Here is a 23087-nt window from a genome sequence, read left to right on the forward strand (position 1 = left end):
GCAAAGAACTTCGAACTCCTAGAAATCAGTACAAATCCAGAAATCCTCAGAGACAGAGAAAATTACGTGTACCCAGACTTCATTCGATTAACATCTGGAAAACCCCGTCCACCAAATTACACGTTAGTATCATGACCCTTGCGTTGACTGGGGCTTGGTGTGATTCTTCCGTGAAAGCGTTGTTGAAGTTGTGGCTTGCAGCAAGAGAACAACTGGTACCTCAAAATTGCGAGGCACGCGCCCCTTTGCTCTTCCTCTATCCCGTCTCCTCCAGCCCCAGTTCCGTGGGGCTGCAAAGTGGTGACTCTCCGCCCCCATCCTCCTCTCTTCTTCTCCTGGCCAACGGTGTAACTCGGGCTCCTGGGATCGCTCACTTCATCTGCTGCCAGATTCTTGTTAAAAACAAGAACTTCGATGACTTTCTCTAGTTACAAAAATAGTACACAATACTTGTAGAAAATTTAGAAAATGCAGATGAGAAAAAGTAGAAGAGCGTCTCCACCCAGACAAAATCTGGTGACCATCTTTTCAGCTTTGTTCTGAGCAAACAGAACGGGAGCATTCTTCTCATTTAATCTCTGTGTTTGTGTCTTTAATCATAGCTCTTCAGTGCCATTAAATACTCTCCTACAATATAATTTTTAGGTGAATAAATAAACATGCTTTGATTCATCCAAAAGGGAGGGATATTCTTATAGTATTTACTTTGGTTTACATACGTATCATTCGCTTTCCCCTTTGGAGTTCTTTCCATGTCAAAACAGGTAGGTCTTTAAAAAACTATGAATTTGGGGCGCCTGGGTGGCTCAGTTGTTGGGCGTCTGCCTTCGGCTCAGAGCGTGATCCCGGGGTCCTGGGATCGAGCCCCACATCAGGCTCCCTGCTCCATGGGAAGCCTGCTTCTTCCTCTCCCACTCCCCCTGTTTGTGTTCCCTCTCTCGCTGGCTGTCTCTCTCTCTGTCAAATAAATAAATAAAATCTTAAAATAATAATAAGTTAAATAAAAAAATAAAAAAAAATTATGATTGTTTTATAATTGCAAAAGTAGTACAGGCTCTTTACAGAAAATCCAAACATTATAGAAATAGGACCTAGAAAGTAAAAAAAAAAATTCTGTAACTCGACATTTCAGAAACGCCTCTAAACATGTTTAATGGCTACGTGGTATTTCATAATATGGACAATATTACAATCTCGTTGGAGAAACTTCTATTTTTTGCCTAACCTTTAGAGAGTCCATCAGACTCCCAGGACAGCTGCTCGGGCCCGGGGTCTGCATCCCTGTCACGGGCTCCTCCGCACGCTAGCATCTCCCATCGCCACGGGACAGAGACCAAAGCCAAGACCCAGGCCTCGCTGCCACTCTGAAACGAAGCCGTGGACTTTATTTGAATTTCACTTTTCCTTGCAATACCCCTTTTTCTGTCCCAGGACCCCACGCAGGACCCCACGTGGCACGTGGCGGTCCCATCTCTCTAATGTCCTCCATCTGCGATGGAACCTCCACCTTCATGGCCCTTCACGACCTCCAGATGTTGGAAGAGTCCTGAGGGGCTCTGGACAAGCTCTGTTGGCCGTCTGGCTCCGTCCTGTCCCATGCAGATGGTAGCTGTGCGTAGTCGGGACCTCCTGGGCTCTGACACCAGCCTGCCTCGCCGCCCGGCCCCAGCAGTCCCCCTCCTCACCGTGCGCTCCCGTGATAATAACGGTGGGCACATGTGCAGAAAGCACTTTGCTCTGGGTGTGTTTCCAAACGCCTTTATTTTGCTAGATCCTCCCAACAGCCTACAGGGCTGGAACTGTGGTTGTCCTGCTTTGCCCAGGAGGGAGCTGGGGTGGAGCGTGGGGACAGCCTTTATCCAGGCTCCTGGCATTCCTGNAGCATCTCAACCTCTCTGCTCCCCCCACGCCAGCCTCCACTGGGGGGCCTGCTGTCCATGAGGGGCTCATTTGTTCTGTGCTTCGAGGCTCAGTTCAAGTACAGTGTCCTCCAGGAACCTTCTTCCTTGGAACCCACCTCTCCCTCCTCCACGGCTCTGCTCTACCAGTGGTCCTTCCTTAGGGTGTCTACCAGGTTTTAAGCTTCATGAAGAAAATTCTGCATTCTTCTCTAGAACAAGGCTTTAGATAGGGCCGATTATACATGTTTATCCAATCGAATTGAATTTTAGAAAGGCGTTAATGCTGAGAGGGACAGATGCCTGATGCAATGGCCCGGGGGGACTTTTCCATCTCCATGGGGACCCCAAACACTGTTGCTCACATTTCCTGAATATTTCATTTGGAAGGGTGAGGCACGGGGTAAGTGGTTTTGGAGAACAGGACACTGCATATGCTGCAGGGCTGCAAGTATGGGGAAGTCGAGGTGGCATCAGGGCAGTGAGGGTTGGGGAGAATTATAGAAGGTGACTGGGGACAGAGAGGGAGATTAGTCATGAGCCTGAGTATTGTCTACATCAGACNTTCAGCAGGAAGCCTGATGTGAGCTGTCTGTCTTAAATCAACCAAGCCTGGGGCGTCGCAGTCAGCTAAGTGTCTGACTCTCGATCTCAGCTCTGGTCTTGATCTCACGGTTGTGAGTCCAAGCCCCACATTGGGCTCCACACTGGACGCAGAGCCTACTAAACAAACAAGCATCCGAGGCTGGTTGAACCAACCTTGAATTCCCAGGATAAGCCCCGCTTGGTGTTGACGTATTGTCTTATGTATTGCTAGATTTCATATACTCCTATTTTGTTGGGGATTTGCGTGTCTGTCTTCATGAAAGATACAAGAGAATTTTATTGTTGCCCATTCAAATAGGATGCTATCACATAGCAGTACAAAAGCACTTTCATTGTACTGATAGCACCATTTTTTTTTTTTTTAGTAACAGCAAATTTTTAAATGTTATTCAGAAATTGCATTTCATTGACCTGGGGTTGAGTGGGAAGAATATGACATTTGTTGAGCTCATACGGGGGTAAGAGGTAAATGCTATTATGTCACATGTGTTATCTCAATTTACAAAACAGGTGTTGTTTCTTTTACTTTTGTTCTTATTAGGCAAGATAAAGATATGCATGGTTTTCTCTTCGTAGGTAGAATATGCTGTCTTAAGAAATATTACAGAATTGAGAAGAATCTATAGCTTTTATAGCAGCCTAGGATGTGATCGCTCTCTGGATAACACCTTTCTGATGACGAAGCTTCACTTCTGGAGGTTTCTGAAAGACTGCAAATTTCATCACCATAACATAACTCTTGCTGATATGGACAGGATTTTAAGTAGTGAGTATTCCCGGTCCTTCGCGTCTTTTGGTTTATTATTTTTTAAAACATTTATTTATTTATTTATTTATTTATTTATTTTATTTATTTATTTATTTTATTTAATTAATTTATTTATTTGAGAGAGAGCACAAGTGGGGGGTGGGTTGCACAGGAGAAGGAGAAGCAGACTCCCTCATGCCCAATGCAGGGCTTGATCCCAGGACCCCGAGATCATGACCTGAGCTGAAGTCAGATGCCTAACCAATTGAGCCACCCAGGTGCCCCAACATCCTTTGGTTTAAAGAGTAGTATAACATCATGTCACCATGAAAGCAGTCAAGAAATGGGGAGGGAGTGAGGAAGGCAAATGCTGGGAGCGGCATTCCAGAAATCAACACATGGTCAACTTCTCAAGGTGCTTAAAATGTACTTGAGACAATCCTGTGAAATAATAGCAGCAGTAGAAGACCGGCTACAGCAGGGCCGAATCCAGCCCCCTGTCTGTCCTTATAAATAAAGTTTTATTGGAGCACAGCCATGCCCGTTTTCTCATGCACTGTCTGTGGCTGTTTGTGCCCGATGACACTAGAACTGAGGGGTTGTGGCAGAGACTGTGTGGCCTACAGAGTCTGAAATATGTACTGCTAGCTCTTGACAGAGAAGTCCGCCTGTCCTCGATCTACCGAACCCACTGAGACTGTGAGATCAGAAGCAGAGAAGATCAGGGGCGCCTGGGTAGCGAGTCGTTAAGCATCTGCCTTCGACTCAGGGCGTGATCCCGGCGTTCCGGGATCGAGTCCCACATCGGGCCCCTCCACTGGGAGTCTGCTTCTTCCTCTCCCACTCCTCTGCTGTGTTCCCTCTCTCGCTGGCTATCTCTCTGTCACATAAATAAATAAAAAAATCTTTAAAAAAAAAAAAGAAGAAGCAGAGAAGATCAGGGAGGGCTCGGCGTAGTGGATAAATCACTTGAGGTTGTCTTGGGCGTGGGCATGATTTCAAATGAGAAAGTTTATGCAATAAACAACAGCTTTGAAGGTTTCACTCCTTTCAGCTGAATTCCGGGAAGCAGGCCTTGAAAACCTCAAAGTATCTACTTGAAACACGAAATATTAGAACTAGTACCTATTTACCTGAAATTCAAGTGTTTGACACTTAGACTTAGAAACCATTTAGAATTAGAATCATCAGTCAAATGTGGCTCAGACCACCTTGAAAAACACTGGCACAAGGTATCTTGTAAGTTTCTTGAAAAGTGACCCGATCGAGATCTTTCGAGCGGTACTTAAGTTTTAGGTGGATGTTATACGCTGTTCACAATATTCACTAGAAAAAAACAAAAGATATTCCATGATACTTAGTTCTTTGAATTGTATACCAGGAGCAAATAAAATAGAAGGCTTTAGAAAATATTAGGCAAGAATGAGATCTTGATCTGAAACTAATGATACATTATACGTTAATTAATTGAATTTAAATTTTAAAATTGTAAAAAAGATTGAAATCTTGGTATGTTGAAAATACGGTATTTTATGTGAATGTTACTAAGGGTAAATCTTAAAAGTCCTCATCACAGGAATAAAAGAAATTTTTGTAACTGTGAAGGTGAACAATGTCAGCGAGACCTGTTGTGGCGGTCATTTTGAACATATAGTGAATCGTGTCACACACTTGAATACAATGTTATATGACAATTATACCTCAATTAAAAAAATACTAGGCATCCTTTCCAATTTTCTTTATTTTAGCCAATAGCGACATTCCAGTTGAAGAAATTCATTCTCCGTTTACAACAATACTTTTGAGAACATTTCTGAATTATCTCCTGCAGTTGGCTTACCACATCCACCACAGAGAATACCAGTAAGTACTACTTCCGGAGCGCTGAGAGGGTGAGGCCGAGTTCATCGCTGCGGTAGTCACAAGGCTAACTTTGCTGCTTTCCTTCAACGTGCACTATCACTTTACATACTTCTGAAAGGAAGGACCAGAAACAAAAGCGTTTCACAAATATTAACCACAAAACCATGAGATACCAGATTAAAATTCAGAAGACCCTTCAAATGCGAGTCATGTTTCCATACTCAATGGTGTTCTCAGCGTTTTAGTCAGAAATGGTCAACACCAACCCTTCCTTAGGGCAGAATTTCCCGTCTTCCTCAGAGAAAAATTGATACTATACCTTTTTTAAAGAAAAAACTTTCAATTTTGAAATACAGTTAGTTTTACAGAAGTGTTGCCATGTTAGTACAGTGAGTTCCTATACACTCGTCACTCAGCTTCCCTTAGCAGTAACATCTTACGCAACCGGTGCACTTACCAAAGTGGAGAAATGAACGTTGGTATACTACTGTGAATGAAATCACAGACTTTATTAGGGTTTCTCAAGTTTTCCCATTGATGTTCCTTTTCTGTTCCATGTTCTTTGCATTTGATCGTCCTACCTCCTTAGTCCCTACAACCTGTGATGGTTTCTCGGACTTCGTCTTTTATGACCTTGACACTTTGGAAGACCATTGGTCACTTATTTTGCAAAAGGTCCCTTGATTTTGGCCTGCTGGTGTGTTTTCATCATTGCCCCAAGGCTTGGGTTTTGGGGAATACCACGGAGGCGGACTGCCCTTGGCATCACATCCCATCAGGGGAACGTGACACCGGACTGTCTTCTTGCTGGTGATGCTGACCCCAATCGCTCGGTTAAAGTGGTGGCGGTGCCCAGGATTCTCCACCGTAAACACACTGTTTCTCCCCTTCTGTGCTCTCATGGTTTGAAGCAAACTACTAAGTCCACTCCACACTCAGGGAGAGGGAATTAGGTTCTACCTCCCAGACAGAGGGGTGACTAGATGTGTCTTGGCAGAAACAGAAGCCCATCGCTCTTTCTGTGTTTTACCAGACTGATGACTGAGAACATTCACCCAAATGCCTGCCGTGTAAAAGGTAAACACAAACCCAACAGCATTATATTTATGATCATCTTTTTTTCAAAATGTAGCTTTGTGATCATTTTTTGACTGTGTATCTTTCCCTTATGTCTTTAGGCAGTTTATTCAGTGGGCAGCAGCGGACGCTCTATTCCATGAATTACGTCGACAAGTGCTGGGAGATTTATACAGTTTACTGCAGACCACACGCAGCTCCTCCCCACGAGCCTTCCATGAAGATGCGACACTTCCTCTGGATGTTGAAAGTAACCACTCATGATTGAGACTGCTTTTATATTAATTAGAGTTTTGGTGTTTTTTTTTTTTTTTTTGAGAGAGAGAGAGCAACTGTGCATGAGTGGGGGGAGGGGCAGAGGGAGAGGGAGAGGAAGAATCTCAACCAGTCTCCATACTCAGCATGGAGCCCGACTCAGGGCTCAATCTCATGACCCTGAGATCACGACCTGAGCCAAAATCAAGAGTCAGATGCTTAACTGACTGAGCCACCCAGATGCCCCAGCATTTGGTTTTCATTAAAGAAAGGCAAGGTATTGTAGCAATGATACACAAATAATGAGGTGAAGATCTGGGGTGGATTTTCATAGCTGTTGAATGTTTGCTGAGCCTCTTTGGACAGAAGCGAGTAATTCCAGGATCTGTGACAGACCTGAGGCGGAGGGAGCAACTGGCTCCTTGTCCTTCCGAGTGAGGGGAGGGGCATGGGTAGCCGCAGTGCCTTTGTTAACGTGGACCTTGCCATGTAAGAGAAGATGGGATGGTGAGGGAAGTGAATATCATTTAAAAAAATGATTGTTCATCAAAAAAGTAATTTAAAGAAGTTACTAGTTTATAAAATAGCGAGGACATCTAATTCATACAATATTCTTTACTCACTATTGGCAGTTTTTGTTTATCTATGGGAAGATAGATAAAGTGAGAAGAGTCGAATACTAATAGGGAATAGAGTGCTTTTAAAAAGTCTAACAGTATCGTATGTGTACAGAAAACAGACGGTCACCTAGTGTCTACTGCAGGAAAAGAGCTTGTTAGAAGTGTGTGAGTTTTGGGGGAGGAGTATTGTACAGCTGTTTATTTGTTCACTTTCCTCCTTCTTCATGGCTCCTTATTGAAGAGACGAGGTCATCCGTCTGTCTAGATGGGCCAGACTTCTGGTTCGGGCTGGCAGCATCCTCCCAGAGCTCGTTACCATGTTCTTCTTTTCCCTGTATCCCCACTACTGCGGTGCAGTTAGAGGCTTGTTCGGATTCCAGGTTTCTTCCCCTGACAAAGCCACAGGTGGTTCTGTGTACTTCCGTTGCTTCGCCTCAGGAATGTTTCCGTTTAGTGATGTTGAGATGGACCAGCAGGTTCACATGGAGTCAGTATGATCTTTCCATTAGAACAGATGAACCTGGTTTGCACGGTGCTTAGGAGAGAGCAGAGGGTGGGCCAGTGAGAAGCTAGCCCCTATGAGGTGCACGGTCACCTGATCCTTGTTTTCAGCAGCACTAACTTAGGGGAGACTGTGTGTCCTGGACCAAATGCTCTCTGGTTCAGTATCTCTGAGAGCAAAGCTTCTGTTTGCAGCTTTGATGCAGACAGGGCCTTCTCGACAAGTCTTCCTGTGTTCAGCCCTCCCTGGAGCATAACTTTCCGAGGGGCCTCCTCCCTGAGTGCCTACAGCACCCTGACTCCGGAGTCCTCTAGCCAGCGTTTCCCCACCTGTGCAGCTGGGTTGATATCTCACATCTGGACCATCCATTCTCCCAACCCCTCTGTCCTGTGTTTATGCCTCTAAAGACACTTCTTTTTAGAGGGATTAGGGAAGGTCTAGAGAGGTAAATAGCAGTGTTAATCTAGAATGCTTTTCAAAAGGGTCAGTTTCAAAGATATTCATTTCTAGAACATCTCCTTTAAGTGTTACATGGATATAAATTAACATTAAAAATATGTAGCTATTTAGGGGCGCCCGGGTGGCTCAGTCAGTTTAGCATCTGCCTTCGGCTCAGGTCGTGATCTCAGGGTCCTGGGATCAAGCCCTGCATCGGGCTCGGGCTCCCTGCTCAGCGGGGAGCTTGCTTCTCCCTCTCCTGCTCCCCCTGCTTGTGTTCTTTCTCTCTTTCAAATAAATAAATACAATCTTTTAAAAAATGTAGCTATTTGTAATAATAGGCCATTATGGTTTAATTGGTTGTTTCTTTTGCAGGACTTCAAAATGATAAATAAAGAATTAACAGCAACCAAATTTGTGGAGGTCATCGCAGAGGATAATCCTTTCATACATGACGGCGTAGACAGCAACTTCGAACTTGAGGTTTGTAAAGAGGTGTGACAAACAGCACAGACACAATTTAGGCTGTTTGCCTGGGATACTGAGAACCAAGATTTGACGGAAAAGCATTCTGGCCCCAGTGCATAACTATGTGTACGTCTGTATGCGTGTGTATATTTACACACGTGTGTATATCTGTGTGTGTCTGTGTAGCTGTATCTCCTTGATTGTATTAGAAAACTGGAGTGCACATAAAAAAGAATATTCCAGATGTCAGGAAATAACAAATGAAGTCAAAAGAATATTAAACTACAGCTGACCTTGAACAACGCCAGGGTTAGGAACAACGACACCCCACTCAGCCAGAAATTCAGGTATAACTTCGACCCGCCAATACTTCACTACTCATAGCCTGCTGTTGACTGAAAGCCTTACCGATAACATAAACAGGCGATTCACACACATTTTGTATTACATACTGTGTTCTTACAGCAATAAAGTAAGCTAGAGACAAGAAAACATTAAGAAAATCATAAGGAAGAGAAAATATATTTACAGCACTGTCCTGTGTGTATGGGAAAAAAATCTGCACATCAGTGGCCCCACGCAGTTCACACCTGTGTTGTTCAAGGGTCAACTGTACGACGCTGTTTCCTGGAGAATTGAGCAATTTAATACATGTTTATGTTTCTCTGGCTGACATGTCCTATACCTGTCAGACACTAATTGATCTCCTCCTAAGTGTCTTCAGTTTTCAGCACTGCTTGCCGAGGGGCTCTGGGCAAGTTGGCCACCCCAGGCTCAGTCTTTTCTTCTGTAAACGGAAGTGCGGCAACTAGTTGGCCCCACTGTTTTTAGTATCTGCCAGACCTCCTGAATCCCCCCCTGCCCTGGCCCTGCTGCCAGGAGTCTACTCTTTGTCCTTGTGGCTTTGCCTCTTCTGGACAGGTCCTAAAGATGGCATCTGTGTAGCTCCTCCCACTCGGCTAAAACCATTTGCGTTCAGGTCACCAGTGACCCCATGATGACCCGCCCAGGGGGGCCTGCCATGGCACCTGAAAGGCCGTGTCTGCCACCTCAAACACGTTCTTCCCTCCATGTCCTTGGTCTCCCACTTCCCTCACTGCTGGTCCCTTTCCAACTTGTTTGCTGGTTTCTCCTTTTCTGCCACACTCATCCTGTCCAAGTGCCATAGACTCCTGCCGGGGTCCCCTTCTCTAGGTGTGCTCACCCCTTGTCTCATAATCTTAAATGCCACCTTTCTGAGGACAAGGCCAGTGTTTGTACCTCCAACCCAAATCACGCTTTCCAGCTTGACGGCCTAGCCAGAGTGGCCCCTCAGGTTTCTCACAGCCCAGACTGTCCCCCCTGCGTACCTCAGCCTCCCGTGTGTGGAGGGAGGATAGCACCCCGCCCTTCAGTTGTCAGGCCCCGTCTCTGTCTCAACGACGCCTCTCTCTCATACCCACATTCAGATCTTCAGGAGATCCTGTTGGCTCCACCTTCAAAGCATTTCTAGAATGTGGTGCCTCCTATCACCTACACTGCTTCGTCTGGAAAGTGGCTCACCCATCCTCCTGATTCGTCCCTTGTCCTCCTACCTCTCAGGGCGGCAGCCAGGTCATGTCACTCCCCTGCTCACACCCCCAGCCTTCCCATCTCACTCAGAGTGGAGGCCCTCAAGACACGGATGGCTCCACCTTTCTGAGTCCTTGTCAGACCACTGAGTCACACCTTCCTCCCTGCTGTCTGCGGAACGCAACTGTCACACTCCTATCTCAGAACATTTGAATTTGCTGTGCCCCACTCCGCCATTTATTGTGGGGACTTAAATAACAGAAATGTAGTGCCTGCAGTTCTGAAAGCCAGAGTCAGAAATAAGGTAGAGCTGGTTCCTTCCGGGGCTGTGGGAAAGGCTGTGCTCTGGGCCTCTCCTCTTGACTTGTAGGCGTAAGCGGCCATCTTCTCCTCATGTCTCTTCACATTGTCTTCCTGCTATGGGTCTGTCTCTGTGAACCAACTTCCCTCTTATGAGGACAGTGGCCATGTTGGATTAGGGCCCACCCTAATGATCTCATTTTCACTTGATCTATAAAGACATTATCACCAAGGTCACATTCTGAGGTGCTGGACTCCAACCCTTTTTTCGGAAACACAATTCGGCCCATAACAGCCTTTCCTTTGGTCCCCCCAAATTCATGTCTTTCGTATGTGTAAAGTATATTCACCCCATCTCATCATCTCCCAAGGGCTGTCATTCCAGTGTCCACATTGGGTGAGCTTCCCACCTGCCTCTGTGTAGCTCCCACCTCACGACGCTTGTGAGTTCCTTCTGCTCTTATCCAAACTGTAAGAATAACTTCATCTTGAACAAAAACTTTAGGCTGCTTTTCTCAGGCTGACAGGCAAACTCATAAGCCGGGACACACACAGTAGGCTGGAACTGCAAATCTAAGGCACAATTTTTTTTTTTTAAGATTTTATTTATTTATTCGACAGAGAGAGACAGCCAGCGAGAGAGGGAACACAAGCAGGGGGAGTGGGAGAGGAAGAAGCAGGCTCATAGCGGAGGAGCCTGATGTGGGGCTCGATCCCATAACGCCGGGATCACACCCTGAGCCGAAGGCAGACGCTTAACCGCTGTGCCACCCAAGCGCCCCCTAAGGCACAATTTTTATCCGCCTGACGTTGACAGAACCTCCACAGTGCCAGGTGGGGTCGTATGCTTCAAAGTTTGCTCTCTGCTGGGAGAGGAAGAGTAGGAATGGCGTGAGCAGAAGAGCTAATAAGAAAACAAAACTCTTCTTGTAGGTCATGCTTCCAAAGTGGATGTTTGGTGTCACCTCAAGGCTGGTGACAATAGCTGCCTGGCTAGGGGCAGGGACCCACTGGCCTGTGCTTTTACTTAAGACAACAGCTACGAGTCCCAGCCGCTAATGATCCAACACGTGGGATGACAGGCACTTTACACCGGGATTTCACCTGACCCTCATGACAGAGTATACGGTGCTGACCGCACCCTACTGGTGGAGAAACTGACGCTCCGCGTGATTCAACGAGCCAATGGCAAAGCCTTTGGAGGAGGGGGCTGGCATATGGGTAGCACACTTTGGGAGCTTGGCAGGTAGTGAGTGAGTGTTAGGTGGGGGTCACAGGAAGAGTCAAATTTGGGCACAAGAAACAAAGTGTCCTACCTTTGAACTAAGCAAATGTCTCATTTAGCAGCCTGACCCTTCTTTGGGCAGGTGTCAGCAAACTGTTAGCCTAGGGGACACTGGGACTGCGGGGATGCTAAGCAGATCCCTGGGCAGCAGGAAGAGGCTGACCTGGCGCCTCAGGTCAAATCAGTGAGCCTCTTCCAGCTCAGACTCAAAGGGCTCTGGGTTCAGGACCAACAGACATGACAGGTGGATGATCGAAGTCCAGGCAAGCTGTCCCCCCGTGCAGGTGCTGCCCCGGTAGAGGCAGGTCTGTGTGTCAGGGGCACACACAGCAGGGAGGGGCGTGGCTGCCAAGTGGGTAATTCCTGCACTTGTCACTTGGGTTCACAGGTGGGTTCACTTCTCTAAGTTGTTCAAGAAAAAAGGAAACCCTGGGTGCGCCTGGGTGGCACAGCGGTTAAGCGTCTGCCTTCGGCTCAGGGCGTGATCCTGGCGTTATGGGATCGAGCCCCACATCAGGCTCCTCCGCTATGAGCCTGCTTCTTCCTCTCCCACTCCCCCTGCTTGTGTTCCCTCTCTCTCTGGCTGTCTCTATCTCTGTCGAATAAATAAATAAATAATCTTAAAAAAAAAGAAAAGGAAACCCTTTTGAAAATGTTAATTAGCTAATATAATATATTTCCAACAAAATAGCAAAATGGCTTATAAATCTAATAACAGAACACACGTAATCTTTTAAATGTTGTCATTTTTGTTTCAAAATTGTGTGTACCTATGATGCTTGAGCGTTGAATGAGGTGGCATTCTCTGGAAACAGAAACCAACACCCAGTCGAATTGCTGTTCCACCTCAGGCTGTGTCAGAATGAATAAGACCCTTTATATTTTCTTATGTTTCAGCTGGTTTTCCTGGAATTCTTTGAAGCTCTCTTAAGCTTTGCACTCATCTCTGTCACTGAACAAATGACTAAAGCCTATTTAAATTTGCCAAATGATGACCTGTCTGGAAACAAACATGGAAGCCCTTATACGACGAATCAGGTAAAGGTATCTTAGAATTTACAGAGCAAGAAATGGTTTCATTCTGGAATGGTTAAACCATATCAAAACTACCTTGGGCTTCTGTAACCCTTCAGGAAATAATTTAAGACTTAAGAAAAAACTTAAGCCTTCTTTTCACATTTTGAAAGGGTGTATTGTCTTTTTGGTCATGACCCAGGACGTACCCTCCTCGCCATAGTAGCGGAGATGTCCTAATGACGGTCAGAGTGCGTACCAACACGCTGGGTGGACCAGGAGCCTTAGAACATCTGAGATATTTTGTTATGAAATGTTTCATTACGCGATCTAGTGTTTACAAGAGTAGAGAGCCTGTCCCAGGTGAAGATGCTAAGAAACAGCTCCTGAGTGTACATGAGATGCTAGATGGTTCTCTTAGGATGGGGCCGGCTCATAGGACGGGCCTGCTGAGCACAAGTCTCCACTGCAAGACCTCAGCGGAGCAAGGGCAGTGTCAGCCACCCTCCTGAAGGATCTAGCAGCTGGGGCAAACTGACACAACTAGTTTTGGGTGAGGTTTCAGGCTAAGTAGGTTTAGAGGATTTCTGATTTTCGGGCCATTCATTTGGACCCACAGGGAGAGTCTTGGGGGCCAGTGGAACCTCACAGCTGGGAAACTCTTCAGACCTACACATACAATGTCATGTTTATTGTGTCAAGAGTGGCTCTTCCCACAAATCCCCTGATGTGTCTCAGACTCCTCGTGAGATGAGAGCTTCATGTTCAAATTCACCGCACAGTTCACCCCACCAACCAGATATGCCTTGTCCGGGTTTAGGATATGACTGATGGCCTCTCCAGGTCGTCTGGGAGCCTGATCATGGGCCATGTTCTGGAGCTTTGCTCTGAGGGAAATGAATGTCCACCCCGAATTCGTCCATGTTTTCATGGATGGCATCACATGGACTCTAATAGCTAAGTGTGAGCACGGTCTAGGGGTCATCCTCAGAAACTGTCTGATCATGTTCACTTCTGGTTTTTAATATGTCATTCCAAATGTCCAACAAGGCAAATCATATTCTATCCATACAATGGAGTATGACTCGGCAATGAAATAACTCATGATACAGGATACAAGGATGAATCAAAATAATTACGTTGGGTGAAAGAAGTCAGACAAAAAAAGGTACAATTATATGAAATTCTAGAAAGTGCAAAGTAATCTGTAGTGACAGAAAGCAGATCAGTAATTGCCTAAGGATGAGGGTGGATTCCCAAGGGGCACAGGAAGCAAGTTTGGGGGTGATGGATATTCTCGCCACCTTGACTGAGGTGATTGTTTCACAGGTATAGACATGTCAAAAATCATCAAATAGTAAGTACACTTTATGTGTAGCTTAACTGTAAATTACACTTCATTAAAATTGTGTGTGGGGGCACCTGGGTGGCTCATCGGTTAAGTGTCTGACTTTGGCTCAGGTCATGATCTTGGGATTCTGGGTCGAGCCCCGTGTCAGGCTCCCTGCTCAGCGGGGAGTCTGCTTCTCTCCCTCTCCCTCTGCCCCTCCCCCAGCTCGTGCTCTTGCTCTTGCAAATAAATATTTTTAAATTTTTATTTATTGTTAAAGGTTTATTTATTAGAGAGAGAGAGAGAAAGACAGGTGTTGGGCAACCTAACCCACTGAGCCACCCAGGTGCCCCAGTAAATAAAATCTTTTATTAAAAAAATCATGGGCGTGTCTCCATGAAAATCCCAAATCCTCTTATGTATTTGTCCTTGCTCAGAACATCCAGAACAGGAGTTCGAGTATAGGAACAAGCCAGGAATCAGATCTGCAGGACGCCAGCACCAAGTCATCTTCAAGCAAGCTAGGACTCATGCTTGATCTTAGCAAAATAAGGAGATCAGAGGTTCGTATTTCAACCAACTACGTAACAGTAGTTACCTGGTTGCGGTATCAACGAGCTTTGCGTACCTCCTGTGTGATCAGCACACTTCTGTGTGCTGGCGATCTGCAGTGAAGCAAAAACCTGTCCCCTCGCGGACTTCACATTCCAGGGAGGATGGGGAGACAAGTGGATGGCAGTGACAGCTCACACTCCGGGGTGTTTACCAGGTGTCACGCACTCTGCAGTAGGAGCTCATTTAACACCCCAAACCACCTTCGGGTGCTGTTACTATCTCTAGGAGGGAGCTGAGGCACGAAGTTAGGTAAGCTGCCCACAGTCACGCCTCTAGTAAGCACTGGAGCTGGGGGTGCGTATGCAGCAGTCTGACTCCAGAATTTGCACCCGTTACCACAATGCTCCACTTCCTCACACTTACGAGGTGTAGGGGCTGCGGTGAAAAGCAAGGCAGGCTGTGGAGTGACAGGATGAGGTAGTGACAGGTCTTCTGATGAAGTGACATTCAAGCACTCATGAAGTGGGGAAGCAACCATGGGATTATCTGGAGGAAGACTCTTCTGTGCCGAGACCCTGAGGTGGGGCATGTTTGGGTTGTTGACAGACACGTGGCTCAGCACGTCAGAGTGGCCTGGGCACGGGAACTCAGTGGGGCAGTGGGGCCAGACCAGGAGAGCGCGGGCCATGGTGAGGACCCGGCTTTCCTTCTGAGTGAGGAGGGAGGGCCCTGGAGCCGAGGGTTAGTAGGCTCCCCGTGGCTTCACCGTTGACAAACCGGCAAGGAAGGTTTTGGAATTACATGTAGGTTTGTTGAAGACTGTGGAGTTTGAGAAGGAAAGACATGGCCAAGATGATTCTAAGCCTTTTGGCCTGAATGACTGGGAGATACGGTTGTCATTTACTGTGAAGGGAAGCTTGGGGTGGGGGACAGGAGTTAGGGGGCTGCTTTTGGACACGTTAAGCTTATGGTGTCTGATCAAACATCCAGGTGGTATAGACGGAGACACAAGCCTGGGGTTCAAGGGCGAGATCTCATTGGAGGCAGAAACGTGGGTGTGAACAGCATATATCCACTAATTAATGCCGTTAATATCAGACCGTAGGTACATTTAACAGTATGTGGTAAACACTTTCCCAACAGACCCAGGGAAGACTTTCAAATCTTTGGTTTCTTGGGAGGAAAGTTTTAGTGGATACAATAACTGTTATCCATTTCCTTAATTGTACAAATAGCTATATTTTATGCAAGTTAAACATAGTCAAAGATAGTCTCTTGCTTAAAGAGAATGGCCTCATTAATAATTTTCTAATTATTTATAATGTAGCAAGTTGGTTTTAGTCCACAGTGATGCAGAAGTCATATTTTGCTTTATTTATTTTTTTTAAATGTAAAAGCCCAAGATCAAGAAGTCTCTAAGTGATGAAAGAATTTCCAAAATGAACTTTAGATCTCCAGGAAAAGGGCTAACGTTTTTTTTATCTCAAAATGGTGAGTATTTTCATGATTGAATTCTAATGTTTGCACACTGTTGCTTTATAAATGATAGGAGGTTTAGAAAAATGTACAACTATCTTTTAAAAATATAATTAGGCTGCTTTGACAGTATGTATTGTGCAGTGATCACCACAGTATGTTTTGCTAACATACATCATCTTCTACAGATAACCAAAAAAAAATTTTTTTCCCTCTTGATGAGAACTCTTAGGATCTACGCTTAACAATTTTTGTCTGTATCACACAGCAGCGTCAACTATAGTCGTCACGCTGCAGATTACATCGCTAGTACTTATTTATTTTACAACTGGAATTTCATAGTTTTTGACCACCTTCATCCAATCCCCCCTAACCCCAACCCCAGCCTCCGGTAACCACAAATCTGGTCTTTTTTTTTTTTTTTGAGTTTTTTTGTTTGTTTGTTTGTTTAAAATTCTACATATAAGTAAGTTCATAGAGTGCTTGTCTTTCTCTGGCTGGCTTATTTCACTTAGCGTAATGCCCTCAAGGCCCGTCCATGTTGTCACAAATGGCAGGGTTTCCCCCTTTTTAACGGATGAAAAAAGTTCCATTGTATATACGCCACAACTTCTTTATCCATCAATCCGTTGGACACTTAGGTTGTTTCCATGTCTTGACTGTTGTGGATGATACCACAATGATCGTGGGGGAGCAGACATCTCTTCCACAGTGTTTTTGTTTCCTTTGGATATCTTTCCAGGAGTAGAATTGTTGGGTTATATGATACTTCCATTTTGAATTTGCTGAGGAACCTCCATACTGTTTCCCAGAGGGGCTGCACCAATTTACATTCCCCCCAACAGGGCAGGAGGGCTCCCCTATCTCCACATCCTCACCATCATTTGTTATCTCTTGTCTTTTCGATGCTCACCATTCTGACAGGTGTGCGGTGATCTTTTTTCCCAACACCAGTTACTGAAGAGACTATCTTCTCTCCATTGAACATTTCTGTCTTCCTTGTCAAGTACTGACTATACACATGGGTTTATTTCTGGGCTCTTGATTCTGTTCCCTTGGTCTTTGTGTGTTTTGATGCCAGTACCATACTGTTAACTTTTTATACTGTGTAGCATAGCTTCAAGTCAGGAAGTATGATGCCTCCTGCTTAGTTCTTTCTCAGGATTCCTTTGGCTATTTGGGGTCTTTTGTGGTTCCATATAAATTTTAGAGCTGTTTTTTCTACCTGTTAAAAATGCCATTGGAATCTTGATAGGGATTGCATCAAATCTATAAATGGCTCTTGGTAGTATTGACATCTTAACAATATTGAATTTTCTAATCCATGAATATGGGTTACCTTTCCATTTATTTTTGTCTTTTTCAATTTCCTTCCATCATGTCTTAAAGTACTCTGAGTAGAGATCTTTTACTTCTTGGCTAAATTTATTCCTAAGCATTTTATTGTGTTGATGGTATTGTAAATGGGATCATTTTCTTTAATTCTTTTCCTGATAATTCATTGTTAGTGTACAGAAACCCTATTGATTTTTGTATGTTAATTTTATATCCTGCAACTTTCCTGCATTCATTGATTAGACCTATCAGTTTTTTCATGGAGTATTCAGGATTTCCCACATATCAAATCATGTCATCTACAAATAGAGACAATTTTACCTCTTCCTTTCCAATTATGATATTTTTAATTTCTTTTTCTTGCCTAACTGCTCTGGCTACGTAGGACCTTCCAGTACTATGTTGAATAAAAGTGATGAGAGTGGATCCTTCTCTTGTTTCTGATCTTAGAGGTTAATTTTTCAATCCTTCACTATTGAGTGTGATGTTAGCTGAGGGCTTGTAATATATAGCCCTTATTTTTTAAAAAAAGATTTATTTGAGAGGGACAGAGCATAAACATGGGGAGGGGCAGAGTGAGAGGGAGAGGGATAAGCAGACTCCCCACCAAGTGGGGAGCCCAATGTGGGGCTTGATCCCAGGTGCCTGAGATCATGACCTGAGCTGAAGTCAGACACCAACCAACTGAGCCACCCAGGCGCCCCATATATAGTCTGTGTTATGTTCAGGTACATTCCTTCTGTACCTAATTTGTTAAGGTTTTTTTTTTTTAAATCATGAATGGATATTAAATTTTGTCAAATGCTTTTTCTGTGTTTACAGAGATGATCATGAAATTTTTTCTTTGATTCTATTAATGTGATGTATCACATTGATCGATTGTATATGTTGAACCATCCTTGCCTCCCAGGGATAAATCCCAGTTGGCCATGGTGAACGATCCCTTTATATGCTGAATTTAGTATAATAGTACTTTATTAAATGTTTTTGCTCCTATATTCAAAAGGGATAGGAGCTCTTTTTGGGAAGAGTTAGAGAAGGATTTGCATTAATTTTTTTTCAAATGTTTGGTAAAATTCAACAGTGAAACTATCTGGTCTTGGGGTTCTCTTTGCTGGGAGATTTTTGGTTACTAATTCAACCTTACTAGTTATTGGTCTGTTCAGATTTTCTATTTCTTCTTGATTCAGTCTTGGTAGGGTGTATGTTCCTAAGAATCTCTCCATTTCTTCTAGGTTGTCCAGTCTGTTGGAGTATAATTGTTCCTAGTAGCCTCTTATGATCTTTATATTTCTGTGGTGTTGATCATAGTGTTTGTTTTCGTTTACAGTGTTGTTGATTTGGGTCCTCGCTGTTTTTTCCTTGGTTAGTCTAGCTAAAGGTGTCATTTTTTTTTTTTCAAAGGATCAACTCTTAGTTTTGTTAATATTTTCTGTTTTCCTGTTCTCTGTTTTGTGTATTTCTAATCTTTATTATTTCCATCCTTCTGCAACTTTTGGATCTGGTTTCTTTTTCTAGTTCCCTAAGTCAGAGTTAGGTTTGTTTATTTGAATTCTTTCTTGTTTCTTAATGTAGGTGTTTATTGCTATGAACTTCTTTCTTAGAACCACTTTTGCTGCATCCTGTAAGTTTTGGTATATTCTGTTTCTATTTTCGTCTCAAGATACTTTTTTTATTATGTTCAATTAGCCAACATAAAGTACATTGTTAGTTTTTGATGTACTGTTCAACGATTCATTAGTTGCATATAACACCCGGTGCTCATCATTACACGTGCCCTCCTTAACACTCATCACCCAGTTACCCTGCCTCCCACCCCCCTTCTGTAACCCTCAGTTTGTTTCCTGATACTTTTACTTATTTTTAAGATTTTATTTATTTATTTGACAGAGAGAGACAGCCAGCGAGAGAGGGAACACAAGCAGGGGGAGTGAGAGAGGGAGAAGCAGGCTCCCAGCGGAGCAGGGAGCCCGATGTGGGGCTCGATCCCAGGACTCTGGGATCATGCCCTGAGCTGAAGGCAGATGCTTAACGACTGAGCCACCCAGGCGCTCCTCTTTTCTTTTCTTTCTTTGTCTTTCTTTTTTTTGTAAGTTTATTTAAATCCTCTCTACACCCAATGTGGGACTCAAACTCTCGACCCCAAGATCAAGAGTTGCACGCTCTTCCAGCTGAGCCAGCCAGGCTCCCTGGGGCTGTTGCTTTATGTGTGCCCATATTTATTTATTTATTTGTTTGTTTATTTATTTATTTATTTAAAATATTTTATTTATTTATATGACAGAGAGAGAGAGAGACAGCCAGCGAGAGAGGGAACACAAGCAGGGGGAGTAGGAGAGGAAGAAGCAGGCTCCCAGCAGAGGAGCCTGACATGGAGCTCGATCCCAGAACGCCAGGATCACGCCCTGAGCTGAAGACAGACGCTTAGCGACTGAGCCACCCAGGCGCCCCAGTTTCCTGATACTTTTAAACTTCCCCTTTAATTTCTTCTTCGATCCATTGGTTGTTCAGGAGATAATTTCCATGTGTTTCCAGTTTTCCTCCTGTTACTGACTTCTATTTTATACCATTGTGGTCAGAGAAGATACTTGATAGGATTTCAATCTTGAATTTGCTAAGACTTGCTTTGTGGTCTAACATGTTGATCTATGCTAGAAAGTGTTCCATGTGTGCTTGAGAAGAATGTGTATTCTGTTGTCAGAATGTTCTGTATATGTCTGTTAAGTCCATTTGGTCTATAGCATTGATCAAATCTGTTTCCTTATTATCTGTCTGGATGACCTATCCGTTGTTGAAAGTGGGGTCTTAAAGTCTCCAGCTATTACTGTATTGCTTATTTCTCATTTTTGCTCTGTTAGCTTTTGCTTTATTTAGGTACCTGAAGTAGGCTGCATAAATATAAATGTATCTTCTTGATGGATTAACTGCTTTCTCATTATGTAATGACCCTTTTTACTGTTTTTAAAGTCTGTGTTGTCTGGGGATGCTGGGGTGGCTCAGCCGGTTAAGTGTCTGCCTTCAGCTCAAGTCATGATCTCAGGGTCCTGGGATCGAGCCCCACATCGGGCTCCTTGCTCAGTGGGGAGTCTGCTTCTCCCTCTCACTCTGCCCTTCCCCCACTTGTTCTCTCTCTCTCAAATAAATATAATCTTTAAGAAAAAGTCCGTGTTGTCTGATATTAGTTACTCCTGCTTTTTTTGTTTTTAAATTATCATTTGCTTGAAATATTTTTTCCACCCCTCCACTTTCAGTCTGTGTGTGTCTTTAAGGTTAAGTGAAGTCTTATAGGCAGCTTATTCTTGGATCTTGTCTTTTTATCCGATCAGCTATTCTATGCCTTTGATTGGAGAATTTAATCTTAATTTACACTTAAAGTAATTATTGATAGGTAAGGACTTACTGTTGCTCTTTTGTTAATTGTTTTCTGATTGTTTCGTAGAGCTACCATTCCTTGTTTTTCATCCTGCTGCGTTTTTTCGTGTTTTGATGCCTTTGATATCAGTATGCTCTGACTTTTTAAAATCATATCTTTTTGTGTTATTACTACAGAATTTTTCCCCTTGTGGGTACCATAAAGCTTATATAAAATGTCTTAAATTTGTAACACCCTGTTTTAAGCTAATAACTTCATTAGCGTTCTTAAATTTTACACTTCTCCCCCTCATGTTTTTTTTTTTTTTTAAAGATTTTATTTATTTATTCGACAGAGATAGAGACAGCCAGCGAGAGAGGGAACACAAGCAGGGGGAATGGGAGAGGAAGAAGCAGGCTCATAGTGGAAGAGCCCGATGTGGGGCTCGATCCCATAACGCTGGGATCACGCCCTGAGCCGAAGGCAGATGCTTAACCACTGTGCCACCCAGGCGCCCCCTCCCCCTCATGTTTTAGGTTACTGATGTTACCATTTACATATTTTTTATGTTCTGTAACTAACAACATTATTTTTTTTAACTTTTGAACTAGAGTTAAAGTGAATCACGCACCACCATTACCATATTACGGAATCTATGTATTTACTATTACCAGTGGGTTTTACACTACCAGCTTATGTTTTTATGATGTTAATTAGTATCCTTTAACTTCTACTTAAAGCACTCTCTTAAGCATTTCCTGTAAGGCAGGTTTAGTGGTGATGAACTCCTTTTGTTCAGAAAAGTACCTCTTCACTTCTGAAGGACAACTTTGCTGGGTATAATTCTTCATTGACACGTTTTTTTCTTTCAATATTTGAATAGTTCATTTCATTCCCTCTTGGCCTAAGTTTCTATTGAAAAAACCAGTCAGTAGTCGTATAAGGGGTTCCCTTATAGGTAACTTCTCTCTTAATTTCAAAATTCTTTGACTTTTGATGGTTATAATGTGCTTCAGTGTAGCTCCCTTTGGGCTTAACCTATTTGGGGTCTTTATGACTTCATAGATCTGGATGTCCTTTTCTCTCCTTAGGTTTGGTAAGTTTTTAGCCATTATTTATTGCTTTAAATATACTTTCTATCCCCTTGTCTCCTCCTTCTGGAATTTCTATAATGAGAATACCATTTCTTTTGATTGTGTTCCAGAAGTTCCATAGGCTTTCCTCACCTTTTTAAAATTTTTGTTCCTTCTGCCCTGTCTTCTGGGTCTCTGATTCTTTCTTCTGTATGACCCAGTCTGCTTTTAAAGCTTACTATTGAATTCTTCAGTTCATTCATTGTTGTTTTTCAGCTCTAGGATTTTTGGGGTTTTTTGATGGCTCCTTTGTTGAACTTCTTGTTTTGGTCTTGCATGGTTTTCCTCATTTTGTGTAGTTGTACATTCTTGTAGTTCACTAACTTCTTCAGGAGGATTGTTCTGAATTCTCCAACAGTTCACAGATCTCCACTTCTTTAGGGTCACCTACTACAGCTTTATTAGTTTCCTTCGGTGTTATGTTTACCTGGTTTTCATGATCCTTGATTTCTTGCTTCGGTGTCTGTGCATTTGAGCCAGTGGTATCCTCCTTCAGATTTTACAGGTTTGCATTAGCAGAGGCCTTTGCTCACCCATCAGCTCAGTTTGGGTTTCTGGATGTGTCTGGTGGTACTTTCTTGGGCCGGTAGGGCTTATTATCAGGTCTATTTTGTGGCAAGGCTACTGTCTGAGCTCTGAGATTGGTGGGGGAAGGGTGCTGCTGACTGAAAACAGTTTTAGGTAGGACTAATGGCTTGGTTCCCTGCCCAAGTGAGGCTACAGGATATGCTTCATGGTTGCCTGGGTATTCTGGTCAGGTTGGGTAGGATACTCAGCTGTAGATGAGGCTATGAATTAGCTTCCCTACTCTGGCGGGGCAGCAGGGCAGGGCCCAGGGCCTGCATGGCTTGTTGTTTGGGTACCTGAATCAGGCAAGTGTGTGAAATAAATTCCCTGGCCAGACAGGTTGCTGATTTTGCTCTGCAGACAGGGAAAGTCCTAGGCTGTGCTCTCTGTTCAAGTGCAGGACTGCTGGGTGGGCTAAAGACTGTATCCAGCAATGAGGTGAGGTGGAGGTGGGGCGGGGGGAGTAGTGTTATGAATTAGTTTCCTTGGCTGAGTGGAGAGGGAGAACTGCTCCAAGGCTGATAATGCTCTTTGTAGTCTTGACTCAAGCCAAACCATGCTCCCACATTCCCTGGCTAAACAGGGCCACTGGCTTTGCTCTGCAGTCTCTCAGCTCTGCCTACCAGACTGCTCAAATTTTGCAGGGCTATTGCAGCTTTGCAGATGTTCTGGTCAGGCTTTCTGGCTAAGCAGGGCTGGGAGGTTTACTTAGCA

At 44.0% G+C, this 23087-nt stretch overlaps 1 protein-coding gene across 4 annotated transcripts in view; it reads left to right on the forward strand.

Moving 5' to 3' along the window:
- The window catches only part of LOC103669974 (radial spoke head 10 homolog B-like), a 53761-nt gene that overhangs the window by 23267 nt on the left and 7407 nt on the right, over nt 1-23087 (forward strand). For 3 of the 4 annotated variants that reach the window (XM_008698339.2, XM_008698344.2, XM_008698341.2), the window contains 8 exons: nt 3081-3270; nt 5001-5115; nt 6113-6192; nt 6294-6442; nt 8383-8490; nt 12509-12649; nt 14393-14518; nt 15908-16001. In XM_008698339.2, the coding sequence (XP_008696561.1) occupies nt 3081-3270; nt 5001-5115; nt 6113-6192; nt 6294-6442; nt 8383-8490; nt 12509-12649; nt 14393-14518; nt 15908-16001 (1003 nt within the window). The remainder of the gene's footprint in view (nt 1-3080; nt 3271-5000; nt 5116-6112; nt 6193-6293; nt 6443-8382; nt 8491-12508; nt 12650-14392; nt 14519-15907; nt 16002-23087) is intronic. The other variant, XM_008698340.2, reaches the window with a different exon arrangement.

The sequence above is a fragment of the Ursus maritimus genome, unplaced genomic scaffold, assembly GCF_017311325.1.
Source record: "Ursus maritimus isolate PB19 unplaced genomic scaffold, ASM1731132v1 scaffold_2, whole genome shotgun sequence".
Classification (NCBI taxonomy): domain Eukaryota; kingdom Metazoa; phylum Chordata; class Mammalia; order Carnivora; family Ursidae; genus Ursus; species Ursus maritimus.